Here is a 12900-nt window from a genome sequence, read left to right on the forward strand (position 1 = left end):
CCATCATCAGCACCCCAACTCCTCATGGAAAAGGCTCCTTCATCAGCACCCCAACTCCTCCAGACACGGATGGAAAAGGCTCCTTCATCAGAACCCAGTGCCCAGTGAGCATTTCTTCCTGGCACTGACCCTGCCAGGCAGCTTTCAGGCACCTCTGACTGGTAGTGAGGACATAACTTAGCTGCCCCCTTCTGCTCTGCCTGGAAGGTATGATCTGGTTACTGGCACAGAGAGGTGAGGTCCCCTTAAAGGCTGCTGGTCTCTGCCCAGCTGCATTTGGACACCATCTTAACTGAAACTTCCAGGTCCCTAACCCATCACAACTGCCTGGGCCCCTGAGTCAGCAACGCCCCTCACACACCCAAGGCCATGCTCACACAGGTGCAGGGGCACTGCCTGGGCCCCTGAGTCAGCAATGCCCCTCACATACCCAAGGCCATGCTCACACAGGTGCAGGGGCACTGCCTGGGCCCGAGTCAGCAACACCCCTCACATACCCAAGGCCATGCTCACACAGGTGCAGGGGCACTGCCTGGGCCCGAGTCAGCAACACCCCTCACACACCCAAGGCCACGCTCACACAGGTGTAGGGCACTGCCTGGGCCCCTGAGTCAGCAACGCCCCTCACATATCCAAGGCCACGCTCACACAGGTGTAGAGGCACTGCATGCCAAGGCAAAGAAGGGTACACACCATCCAACTCGCTCCCAGCACCTCCGCTTGCTGGCCTCGTAGGTGAGTGCAGCTTCCCACAGATCCATGTCTGGGGTCACGCTGGGCTCAGACTGGGAATCAGGAGTCAGGTTGGATGCTGACTGGAATCCTTCATCTTCCCACTGATCCACACTCTGTGGGACCTGGAGACACAGGGAAGAACAAACCGCCACTCATTCCTGTGTCCACATTTCATCCAAGGGCAATAAGAATTCCAGAAACTTTATCCACAAAGTTCCACTTACTTCTTAGAGGCAAACACCTAGCAAAATGTTTCTCTGTTTTTCTCAGGCACATGTGTACCATATCAAGTTTTTCCCCAATGAGCCATTTAAGGAATTAAACAAAATTTGTTAAGACTACAAATTTCCGGCCGGGCGTGGTGGCTCAAGCCTTTAATCCCAGCACTTTGGGAGGCCGAGGCGGGTGGATCACAAGGTCGAGAGATCGAGACCAACCTGGTCAACATGGTGAAACCCCTTCTCTACTAAAAAAAAAAATACAAAAATTAGCTGGGCATGGTGGCGCGTGCCTATAATCCCAGCTACTCAGGAGGCTGAGGCAGGAGAATTGCCTGAACCCAGGAGGCAGAGGTTGCGGTGAGCCGAGATCGCGCCATTGCACTCCAGCCTGGGTAACAAGAGCGAAACTCCGTCTCAAAAAAAAAAAGCCAGGCGCGGTGGCTCAAGCCTGTAATCCCAGCACTTTGGGAGGCCGAGGCGGGTGGATCACGAGGTCGAGAGATCGAGACCATCCTGGTCAACATGGTGAAACCCCGTCTCTACTAAAAATACAAAAAACTAGCTGGGCGTGGTGGCGCGTGCCTGTAATCCCACCTACTCAGGAAGCTGAGGCAGGAGAATTGCCTGAGCCCAGGAGGCGGAGGTTGCGGTGAGCCGAGATCGCGCCATTGCACTCCAGCCTGGGTAACAAGAGCGAAACTCCATCTCAAAAAAAAAAAAAAAAAAAAAGACTACAAATTTCCGGGCCAGGAGCAATGGCTTACACCTGTAATCCCAGCACTTAGGGAGGCAGAGGCAGATGGATCACAAGGTCAAGAGATCGAGACCATCCCGGTCAACATAGTGAAACCCCATCTCTACTAAAAATACAAAAAATTAGCTGGGCATGGTGGTACGTGCCGGTAATCCCAGCTACTCAGGAGGCTGAGGCAGGAGAATTGCCTGAACCCAGGAGGTGGAGGTTGCAGTGAGCCGAGATCGCGCCATTGCACTCCAGCCTGGGTAACAAGAGCGAAACTCCTTCTCAAAAAAAAAAAAAAAAAAAAAAAAAAAGACTACAAATTTCCAATTCCATGTAACACATAAGCCTCAGTGGAACTTACAATGACTTTTTGAGATGCTTTCTGAAAAGATGATTTTGAGAAACTTTCTGACGTGGAAATTCCATTTTAGGAAACCTAGCATAAAAAAAATCACACTAAACATTAAAAAACTACTGCACACTGGCTGGGTGCTGTGGCTCACACCTGTAATCCCAGCACTTTGGGAGGCTGGGTGGGCATATCACAAGGTCAGGAGTTTGACACCAATCTGGCCAACATAGTGAAACCCCATCTCTACTAAAAATACACATTGGGCATGGTGGCTCACACCTGTAATCCTAGCACTTTGGAAGGCCGAGGCAGGCGGATCACGTGAGGTCAGGAATTTGAGATCAGCCTGGCCAACATGGTGAAACCCCATCTCTACTAAAAATACAAAAATTAGCCGGGCATGGTGGCATGCACCTGTGGTCCCAGGTACTCAGGAGGCTGAGGCAGGAGAATTGCTTGAACCTGGGAGGCAGAGGTTCCAGTGAGCCGAGATTGTGCCACTGCACTCCAGCCTGGGCAAAAGAGCAAGACTCTGTCTCAAAAAATATATGTGAAATCAAAGAAAATGAAAATGAAAAAAAATAAAAAATTAGCCGGGTGTGGTGGCACAAGCCTGTAGTCCCAGCTACTTGGGAAACTGAGGCAAGAGAATCACTTGAACCTGGGAGGCGGAGGTTGCAATGAGCCGAGACTATGCCATTGCACTCCAGCCTGGGCGACAGAGCAAGACTCGTTTCAAAAACAAAACAAAACAATAAAACAAAAAAAAACTAGTGTATGCCAAAACATTTGCTGTAGCATTATGTTTATAAATAGCCGGGTATCTCATAGGAATAGGATGACTAATAACAATGTATCCTTTTAGCAATACTGATGAAGCAGTAAAATACAAAACTCAGTGAGGAGTTACATAATACCATAGGAAAAAGCCTCTGGTTATAGACAGCAAAAGTATATCCAATTGCATATTTTACACATAACATAAACAGACACTTTTGCCACATGTGAGCACTTGAAATGTGGCTTGTGGGGCTAAGGAACTGAATTTTCCATTTTGTTTTAATTAACTTAAATTTAAACGGCAGCTCTACAAGGCAGAAGTGGCTTAAACACATGCCCTGTTAGGAAAAAGTGAAAACCAGCATGTTGCTTTGGCCAGCAGACGGGCAGCACTGTCCTTGCAGAGGAGAGTGGCCGCCAGTAAGCCCACTCCAGCAGCCCCACCTCAGGACAATGCAGCCACCAAACTATCCTCCTTTTACCATGATGAAAGGAAGATCACAGGGCCGGGTAGGGTAGCTAAGCCTGTAATCCCTAGCACTTTGGGAGGCCGAGGCGGGTGGATCATCTGAGGTCAGTAGTTTGAGACCAGCCTGGGCAACATGGTGAAACCCCATTTCTACTAAAAATACAAAAATTAGCCAGGCATAGTGGTGGGCGCCTATAATCCCAGCTATTCAGGAGGCTGAGGCAGGAGAATCACTTGAACCTAGGAGGCAGAGGTTGCAGTGAGCCGAGATCTCGCCACTAACACCCCAGCCTGGGTGACAGAGCAAGACTCCATCTCAAAAAAAAAAAAAAAAAAAAAATTTGCTGGGCATGGTGGCAGGTGCCTGTAATTCCAGCTACTCGGGAGGCTGAGGCACGAGAATTGCTGAAGCGCAGGAGGCGGAGCTTGTGGTGAGCCAAGATCCCGCCACAGCACTCCAGCCTGGGTGAAAGAGTGAGACCCTGTTGAAGAAGAAGAAAGAGGAAGGAAGAAGGAAGGAGAAGAAGAAAAATTAGAAAGGTCACAGAAAACATTCTCCAAACCCTGAGAGGGATGAAAGAGAAAAAACAAACTCTACCTTAATGGCCAGCCCAGAGAGGTCTGCATTGTCCGGCACGGGGGGCAGGTCCAGTCGGATATCCAGGTCGTAGGCGCGGCTGTGCACAAGGGCACCAAAGAGTGAGACCCGGGTGTCTCTCTCGAACTTGTCACCACAGGGGTCACCAAATGAGAAGAGCCCAACGGTGGGCAGGCCGGTGCCTGGAGTAGCCTCCATAACCTGAAGTGTATCCTGGATCATGTTGTGACACAAATACTCTTCTCTGCAGATCAGAGACTGAACGTCCCTCTCCAACATACTCAGGTCGTAGCAATCGTAGCCGCCGTATGGAACGTTTCTCCCCACGTGCTTGTTAAGGAAGTAATCTCGTTTTCTCGGCAGCACTTGAGGCGGACCGCTCCCTGCCAGCTGAACGAGGAGGTCCAAAACAGACCCCACCTCCACGAGCGGACAACAAGGGGCTGCTTCAAGCTCCTCCACAAGCTCCTCCAAACGGTCAGCCCTGGGGCCCAGGCCCCCCACTCTCAAGTCAAAGGACAACATGAGGATCTTGTTTCTCGCTGGTAGTTTCGACGTGTCAGGCTGCAGCTGCGTCTCCTCTTGAAAAAGGTTTGTGAAGAGAGCATTGTAGGCCACCTTCTTGAGGCTCCGCTTTGCCCTCTTCCGGTTCACACTGCGCTGGCCCAGGTGAGTCTTGGCAGCCGGCAGGAGGGCCTCACACAGGTCGTCGAACAGCTGCGTGATGCTGGCCATGCCCGCCCGTCCTCAGCTCCGGGCCCCTGGCATGTGGGAAAACACCTCACCCGGGCTTCACTCACGCTCCGGAAGACAGGGCGTGAGAGACGGTCGGAAGGGGCTGAATGACAGGCAGCCTCTCCAACGACAAAGCTCAGAACTGGTATTTTTAAAGGAGGTCTTGCGGCTACTCGGAGTAAGCACGCTGCCCGGCGCCCGGCAGCCCACCAGAAGCCAGCTCGGCGTTTCTTCTAACTTAGTAGCACTTAACCTTCAGGGAGTCACGGAATCGTGGCAAACGCGAAGAACGGAACGTGCGCCCGGGCAGTACACAGCGGACGGACCCTGCTTTGCACGCGTTCTTCGGGTCCCACGAGAGGAGACGGCCAGGAGAGGTTGCCACTCTGAGGCTTGCAGGCAGCAAAGAGTCTGGGAGCGCAGCCGAGTGGTCCCGGGGTCTGGCCTGCACGGGTCTTTCCGCAGGTCCGCCCGCTCTCCAGGCCTCACCCGCGGAAAGAGCCCTCAGCTACCATTCCCGCCGCATCCGTCGCGTCACTAGCCGCAACTGTGGACAGCGCCAGCGCAGACGCGCCGGAAATACGTCACGGGGACGCCAGCGACCCGTGGAGGGGACGAGGCCTGCGCAGTAGCGCCCTTCCGTCCTGAGTCCGGCATCAAGGGTGGAAGACTGAGGCCGAATATCCTCAATAAAGGAGGCAGAGCCAGGGTTTCGTTTGGCCAATATTTACTGACTGCATGAGGGCTGGGAGCGAAGCGCAGCGGGGCGCAGGGGCCAGGATGGGACCGAGGGTGGGGCGTACGGGCCGGGAGGGGGTGACGCGGGGGAGCAGGGGCGCGAGGGGGCGGGGCCGAGGCGCATGTGTGCGAGTGGGCGGGGCCCCGTGCCCCTGGTGCAGCGGGAGCTGTGGGCCGGTCGGAGTCACCGGGTGACCGCGTCACCGCAGCGGCAAGAGCAGCCTGGGCCTGGGGACAGCGGGCACAGGCAGTGGGACGCTGACGTGCGGTGTCATTCCTGCGGTGTAAATGCTCCCACCTTGTCCAATTTCAAGCCTCCAAGTGAGGACGGCACTGCAACAGGAGCCGGGAAGAGGCGCGCAGTTGGCCTGCCGCGCTGGAGCTGGTTCAGGGCACTCCCCTGCCCTACCCTGCCCTCCCCATCGAGCTCTGCGGCAGAGCCGGGCCCCAGGGCACTGGTCACCTGCAGCATCTTCCACTGAGGCTCCAGCTGCCCTCTCAGGTACATCAAAGCCTGGGCGTCCTCTGGGGAGGCCACAGAGTAAGGGCCTAGGCTAGGAGGTGCCTCTCCATGCAGCACCCGGGCCAGGATCTCGGCTAGCTGGGGTGTGGAGTCCTGGGCCAGGGGTGAAGACGGAGGCAGTCATTGGTCCTTCTCCTCCTCCCATCCCACACCACCTCCACCCTGCCCAGCTTACCTCCTCCAGGAGGGCTAGGACTCGGCCGCCTGCCGGCCCCCGAAGCATTGAAGTCAGGAGTGCAGCGTGGGGGCCCTGCAGGCCATGGGCAGGCCCCAGCGCCACCAACACCAGGTCGGGCTGGAAGCTATAGGCCAGGGGCAGCACCAAGCCCAAGATACAGCTCAGGAACCCACCAGTCAGCTGTGGGGACAGCAGAGCCTAGCTCCTCATCCACGGATACCCCTCCTGCTGGCTCTGACCCCCCCTACCTCCCAATCTCAGGGCCCCTGGAGTAGGAGCAGGGAGACAGGAAGGGCCAGAGACCTGCTGTCATGACAGTGCCAGCGAGCAGCAGCTGCACACATCCAGTCTCCCCACCATCTGCCTTGCCACGTGGCATGATCACTCACCACTGGCAGTGGTGTGGAGACCTGGAACATGGATAGGGCAGCCGCCTCCTTGCCCCTGATGTTCAGCCACAAAATCCTCCTTCCAGGATACATGCATAAGCGTAAGGCCCTGCTCACCCCTCTAAGCAGCCCAGGCAGCAAAGGCAGAGGTGGAAGAGTATTCACGGGCCACGGGCAGGGGTGCTATGACTGCCGAGCCTCTGCTGGAGACCCACCTGGCATGCCTCCAGCAGCCCTCCCAAAACCCAGCTGAGGAAGGCTCCATTCAGGACCACACAGTGCCCCAACCACCCGTCACCCTGGGGCACAGGCACATGCCCATCCACATGCATGGCTGGACAGATACAAGACCTGAGAGTCCTACCCGTCATGGACGAGATCTGGGGGCCAGTCCAGCTGTCCCAGGGCCACACACAGCAGCCTAGAGGAAGAGCTGGCCTGAGGACAGGTTGTCTTCACATTGTCTGGAGCCCATTCCCAGAGCCATCTGCTTGGCCAGCCAGGATGGGGTGCCCACGGGTCCTGCCCTCAGAGGCTCGGGATGGCGAAGTGAGGCTTACCTCTGGGCTCCGTGGGACAGGCCTCTCTGAATAGCCACATCCAAGGTGGCTGCTGCAGCCGAGGGTGGAGTGGCTACGATACCACTGCTCACCTGTGGAATGAAGAAACAGTGGAGAGTGAGGTACCAGCAGACTCCCAAGCCAGTTAGAGAGATCCACAGTTCCCTTCATTCGGTCCCTACGTGGCTGTTGTCAGCCTTTCCCTACGCACAGGTCAAATCATTCCATTTCTCTAAGACATTAAGTCTATATATATGTAATATATGTGTATATCACTCCATTTCTGTAAATAAGATGCTTAAGTTTATGTATATATGTGTGTGTATTTATCATTCCATTTCTGTAAATAAGATTGCTTAAGTCTGCGTGTGTGTGTGTGTGTATCTATCCATCTATATATATATATATATATATATATATATATGCACACGTTTTTTTTTTTTGAGACAGAGTCTTATTCTGTAGCCAGGCTGGCATGGCGTGCAGTGGCTCAATTGTAGCTCACTACAGTCTCAAACTCCTGGACTTACGTGATCCTCCTGCCTCAGCCTCCTGCCTCCTAAGTAACTGGGACTGCAGGTACATGACAGCACGCTTGGCTGATTTTTTTTATTTTCTATGGAGACAGGGTCTCTGTATGTTGTCTAGGCTGGTCTTGAACTCATGGGCTCAAGCGATCCTTCCGTCTTGGCCCCTCAACCTGCTGTCATTACAGACACAAACCACTGTACCGTGCCTAAATCTATACTTTAAATCATCCCCTTCACCTCTCTGCCACAGAGCATTTAACTGAAGAAGTTGAGGTCAGACATGCTAGTGATCCCCACCCTTGGGGCTGTGCGGAGCAACCCCTGGCACAAGACAACACTCACATCCATGTGGTTCTGCACCACCCACCCCTCCTCTGGACAGGCCACATTTCCTTGACAGGTCCTGGTCCCTGCCCCTGGGTCCACAGCACCCCCAACCCCTCCCAGGTGCCCCCACCTGCCCATCCAGCACCCCATCTAAGAGGTACAGGAGCTTTCCAAGTGCAGTGAGGGCCTCATCCTGGGCCAGGGACTCGTGTGGCCTGTAGTAGAGAGACCAGAGGGACACACAGACATGAAGCAACTGCACGTCAGTCACACACAGGCACAGGTGTACATGCGGCCCCATCCTCTCCAGGCCAGCCCTGCCCACCTGGCCCAGGCTTGTGTCTCCTCATTCAGGGCTGACCCCTCCTGTTGGGTGACATCAGGGGGCAGGACCAATGTGATATCTGGAGCTGTAAGGGCAACAGCTGGGCAGACAGGGGGTGCAGGGTGGAGGCACGGCTGGTCCAAGAGGGAGCTCAGTGCAGATGCAGCCGTCTTACACACGGGACCCCCAGGCAGCAGAGGTGGAGGCCTCCCCACTGGGGAATGGGTACTGGGACTCGTCAGCACAGGGGTCACATCTAGGGACAGTTCAGAGTCACAGCCACTGCATGGGAGCCTGAGGTGGGACCCTGCAGCCCAGCACCCAGCCACACTGACCTTGCAGCTGGAGGCTCCTCCAGTGCGGGGCCTGGGCAGCACGGGCACTCTGGATGGACTCCAGGGCACTGTGGGACAGACAAAACAGTGGTGATGCCTGGCCTCACGCCCCAGCCCTGCCCACCCTCCCTCCCCTCATACCTCTGACATGGTACCATGGGCCCTGGCAGGGGTGGAGCCGGGTCGCCTAGCAGCGTCTGCACTGTCATGCACACCGACTCCGCCAGTGACTCCAGGTGGTACCCACCCTGGGAGGAAGGCAGAGACATGACTGGGGCAGGGATGTTACTGGGGTGGGGTATCACTGGAAGGGCCCCTGCCGGGCTCTCTATCCTGGGCAGGACAACCCCTCCAAGTACCCTGTGGGCACCTGGCCCCAGGCCTCAGGCCCAGGAACCCTCCTTGTGTGCCCTCTCATCACTTACCTCCAGCACGGCACAGACCCGGCCACCAGCCAGCACCTGCAGCAGCTGTGTGAGGTGGGCGAAGCACGCTGGTGTGGCCTGCATTTGCCCCTGGAACCAGAGCCACGTGTGATGGGGGGCCTGGACCCCAGGACCCTAGAAGCCCTCCCTGGCCAGGCCAGGTCCTCACCTCAGGGTCTCCGATGGCTGAGTCAAATCCTGCCGAGACCAGCACCAGCTCAGGATCAAACTACAGGCCAGACAGAGGTGGGGAGGGTCAAGAGAGAGGCTGGAGCCCAAGTGAGGGTGAGCCAGGCCTATCTTGGCCCCTCCTGAGCACCCTCCCCAGCCACACAGGAGTGGAGCAGCTCATAACCCTCCCCTCCTGCCTTCCCTGTGGTGCTCCAGGCACTAAGTTCCCCTCCCACCCAACTGCCCTGGAGCGGCCCATCCTGCAGTCACCTCAAAGGCCAGTGGGAGCAGCAGGTGCAGGAAGGCAGCCACATAGTCAGCGTTTCCCATCCCGACCTGGCAGGACATCCAGGCTACATCCTGAACTGTGGGGCAGGGGAGGGGTTTGGGGGGAGGGGGCAGGGGGGAGGGCCTGGGGCTTGAGGGTGGGCACCTGGTTCCAGGGGAGGTTGACAGTGAAGCCGAGGCCCTGTCCCCGCCCCACCGCATCTGCATCCGACTCTCGAAGGAAAGGCCAGAAGCGCCCATGCTCATAGCGGTGCCAGGAGAAGTAAAGGATGCTGCCAACAGCCAGCCAGGGTCAGAGGTCAGAGGTCAGGACCCTCAACAGCTCTGCAGTCCCCACAGAACCCTGACCTCCGAGCACATGTCCATATCTCACCCTTGGATTTTCCCAGGCCAGGCTGCGCACCCCACAAGTGGGGATGCACACTCCACATCCCTGCTCACCTGGGGTCATCCTCAAAGAGATACTGGATGCCTTGGCCATGGTGCACATCCCAGTCAACGATGAGGATTCTGGACACAGACAGCGCTGGTGGCCAAGGGGCAGCGCCTCCCACCTCCAGGAGCCCGGCCAGGGATGGGAAGGTGTGGGGTAGGCTGTCTCGCTACCTGTGCCACCCCTTGCTGTGTGATCTGGCCCATACCCCTGCAGCCAGCCTGGTACACACCTGTGCAGCCCGTGTTTCTGCTTGGCATGTACAGCTGCTATGGCCACATTGTTGAACACACAGAACCCATTGGCAGCTGCCCTCTGGCTGTGGTGCCCAGGTGGCCTATTGCATGAGAGATTTGGGGCATGTCAGGGTCACCCTGTCCCCTCACAAGGCCACCCATGGAGGAGCAGCCGGGGTTAGGGGCAGTTCTCACCTCACCAGCGCAAGCCCATTTTGCACCACTCCTGTGAGCACAGCATCCACCAGCTGCAGTGCAGCCCCCACGGCCAGCCGCGCGCAGTGAAAGGTACTCTGTGGGGGCAGGGGCACAGATGAGCCCCCGCCTTCCCTGCTGCCCTTTGCAAGCCATGCCCACACTTGTGCCAGGCTGCAAGGCCCCAGCTGCTAAGCAGAACAGGGCAGTCCCAGGTGCTGGCAGTGCCAGCAGGCAGGTATGCAGGGCATGGTTACGTGCACAGACCAGGGTACACTGGCTGGGGTTGGCAGCCATTGCTGTGAACACACAGAGGCACGTGCATGTGTGTCTGGACGGCTGAGTGTCCAGGGACACGCACCGGGTGGAAGTAGATGGCATCAAACTGTCCAGACAGCACCTGCAGCTCTTCCTTGCCCAGGACCTGGGTCTCCCTGACCAGGGACACGTACTCGGGGCTGTAGACAGGCGGGCAGGAGAGGCAGGGTCACCAGCAGGAGCAGGTGGCAGTGCGGGAGGGGGAGCGTGTGTGTGCTGGGATTCGTGGTGAGAGTGGCCACCCTGTCGCTTCCTCAAGCCCACCGGAGGTCCATGGGAAGAGGTTCTGTCCTCGAGGCTGGCAGGCTCGGGGCAGGCCCAGGTTCCTCTCTTTCTAGGTGAGCTATCCCCCTGATCATAGGACCCGCCCCCGTCCTGACCTGTGCACCAGGCCCAGTTCCTCTTCGGAGGCCTCGCGGGCTGATAACCGCAGACACCTCTGTTCCAGGCCGCACTTCCGCAAGCGGTCCAGGGCTGCAGTCAGGCGCTCAGGACGCTCAATCTCGCACTCGGGGCTGAGGCAGATGGGGAGCTCAGTCCAGAGCTCCCTCCCCGCACCCCACCTCGGCCAGGTCCCACTTACTCGTCCCAGAGCAGCCGGGTGGCCGTCATGTCCTCGTGGTACACAAGCGCGGTCCCCATGGCTGCGCCGTGGTCACCCTGGGTCCCCAAACAGCCTCGCTAGCGGTGCCTGGCACTGCCCGTCCCCACCTTTGGCCAGGATTAGCCAGAGGCCTGGGACCTGCTTGGGGCCCAGACGGGTAGCGGGCACCGGCCTGAGCGCGAGCGTACAGAACCCAGAAACGCGGGAGGCTCCCCGCGCCCGGCTTCCGGCTTCCTCGCCTGGAACTCGGCTCCGCCCGGCGCCTTGCTCCCGCGCGCTGCCGCGAGCCCCGCCCTGGAGCCAGGAACCAGCAGGCGCGGACACCTTGGCCTCCCGGGCCGCCCGCCCTCCGAGCGGTGCTGCGGCTCCGCCTCCCCCTCGGCTCCGCCCCGATCCCCTTCTAGAGGGGCGGGATCCCCACCCTTGGGAGCTCCCTTCTGCCCCCGCTCCCGGGTCAGGGTCCAGCGCAGCCCCAAGGCCCACCCGGGCCAGGCGCGGTAAGAGTCGGGGTGAAGGGAAAGTGAGACGCGGGGTCCACAGGGCAAAAGCCACGGAGTGGGAGGAGCCGGTGGGGATGCAGGTGGCGCTGCGGCCAGCTCGGGGCGGTTGTCGTGGCTGCGTTGGGGCGCAGCGCCGCCCCCGAGGCTTAAGGAGGGAGGGAGAGTCCGGCCCAAGTTCAGAGTCAGGGTCAGAGTGGAGGCAGGGACGCTGGACTGGAGTTGTGGGGGCGGAGGGAAGGGGAACAGAGAGGGATGGAGGAAGGCAGGAGGCCTGGGATGGAGCAGGGTGTCTGCAGAGGTGACCTGAGTCTACCTGGAGTCCAGGGACCACCCTGACCCCGCTAGAGTTCGTGTCCAACTGGGTCAGTCTTGGGCCCCCAGTCCCTTTCCTCAGGCCAGCTGTGGCAGGAAGCTGGGCCCAGCATAGGCAGGGGTCATGTCACAAATCAGCGTGGCTCCACAGCCAATGGTCACGTCCGCCCTGCCCCCATGCCTGGAAAGGCCTGAGGGTCGCTGGATAAAGGCCCAGTCTGTCGTGGCAGCTCATTGGGCCCAATTTAGCTGGGCCAGCTGTGGGCATGTCCACCAAGGAGGACGCCCAGCCTGCCCTGCCCCTCACCACTCTCTGCTGTGACCCCTGCCCTGGCACAGGTGTGGAGGCGCCTGTGGCCCATGGTCCAGCCGCCAGCCACTGTTGGAAACACTGAATGACCCACAGAGGGCAGCCTAGACATGAAGATACCACGGGGGCATTGTAGTGGGTGGGGGCTAAAGGTTTGATCAAGAACAAAACCCGGCCCTCTGTGCTCATTACTCCACCACAGGGACCAGAGGGGTCTTAACGTGCCCAGTGTGTCCCCTCCCTCCCCAGGAACCTGCTGGCTTTGGAGGGTGCAGAGAGCTAGGATGGATCCTACACTCCTCCCCATCAGGCTCTGCCCTGGGTCTGGCTTCCAATCCACACACAGTGGCTTAGACTCTAAGCCTTTAGAGGAAGGTCACCCCATAAGAGGGGAAGAGGCCAAGTCCTAATGTGGGGGCTCAAGGCTTACTGGCACAGGCCTAGGGAAGTGGGCACCAGCTTTGTGGCCTGGGGTAGATGGGATGCTCAGGCCCCCCTACTAGCTCTTAGGGTCTGAGCTCTCAGGCCAGTCTCCTCTACATGCAGACCAAGGGCTTGGAGGCCTCAAGGT

General features: G+C 58.1%; 2 protein-coding genes across 6 annotated transcripts in view; both read right to left on the bottom strand.

The window, feature by feature from the left end:
• TUBGCP6 (tubulin gamma complex component 6) overlaps positions 1 to 5247 on the bottom strand; it is a 28316-nt gene extending 23069 nt beyond the window's left edge. The window contains exons 1-2 of the mRNA XM_039462995.2: positions 3898 to 5247; positions 694 to 857 (exon numbers count right to left, since the gene is read on the bottom strand). Of these exons, the coding sequence (XP_039318929.1) occupies positions 694 to 857; positions 3898 to 4632 (899 nt within the window). The 5' untranslated portion in view covers positions 4633 to 5247. The remainder of the gene's footprint in view (positions 1 to 693; positions 858 to 3897) is intronic.
• Positions 5248 to 5342: 95 nt separating this feature from the next.
• On the bottom strand, positions 5343 to 12836 carry HDAC10 (histone deacetylase 10). Of its 5 annotated transcripts, none has more exons than XM_010343341.3 (20): positions 11187 to 12836; positions 10984 to 11118; positions 10647 to 10743; positions 10286 to 10383; positions 10087 to 10191; positions 9863 to 9931; positions 9567 to 9693; positions 9404 to 9469; positions 9132 to 9191; positions 8963 to 9052; positions 8679 to 8785; positions 8538 to 8605; positions 8203 to 8302; positions 8008 to 8092; positions 7021 to 7112; positions 6825 to 6881; positions 6461 to 6581; positions 6069 to 6251; positions 5834 to 5986; positions 5343 to 5703 (listed from the first exon to the last, which is right to left on the bottom strand). In XM_010343341.3, exons 1-20 carry the CDS (start codon positions 11243 to 11245, stop codon positions 5680 to 5682), a joined length of 1896 nt encoding a protein of 631 aa, XP_010341643.1. In that variant the 5' UTR covers positions 11246 to 12836; the 3' UTR covers positions 5343 to 5679. The 5 variants fall into 5 exon arrangements, with proteins under 5 accessions (XP_010341643.1, XP_003932825.1, XP_010341641.1 ...); XM_003932776.4 differs by having other exon boundaries at positions 6461 to 6539; positions 8203 to 8458; XM_010343339.3 differs by having other exon boundaries at positions 8203 to 8458.
• Between the last annotated feature and the right edge of the window lie 64 nt (positions 12837 to 12900).

This window comes from Saimiri boliviensis, chromosome 21, assembly GCF_048565385.1.
Source record: "Saimiri boliviensis isolate mSaiBol1 chromosome 21, mSaiBol1.pri, whole genome shotgun sequence".
Lineage (NCBI taxonomy): Eukaryota > Metazoa > Chordata > Mammalia > Primates > Cebidae > Saimiri > Saimiri boliviensis.

What these genes read in the sequence shown, in the direction of transcription:
- HDAC10 (XM_010343339.3), bottom strand. Translation starts at nt 11,245, where the DNA reads ATGGGGACCGCGCTTGTGTACCACGAGGACATGACGGCCACCCGGCTG. An exon ending in TGCTCCCACTGGCCTTTGAG is followed by an intron (nt 9,192 to 9,403) that starts GTGACTGCAGGA and finishes TCTGGCCTGTAG; the next exon opens with TTTGATCCTGAGCTGGTGCT. An exon ending in CTCAGTGGAAGATGCTGCAG is followed by an intron (nt 5,704 to 5,833) that starts GTGACCAGTGCC and finishes CTCCTGTTGCAG; the next exon opens with TGCCGTCCTCACTTGGAGGC.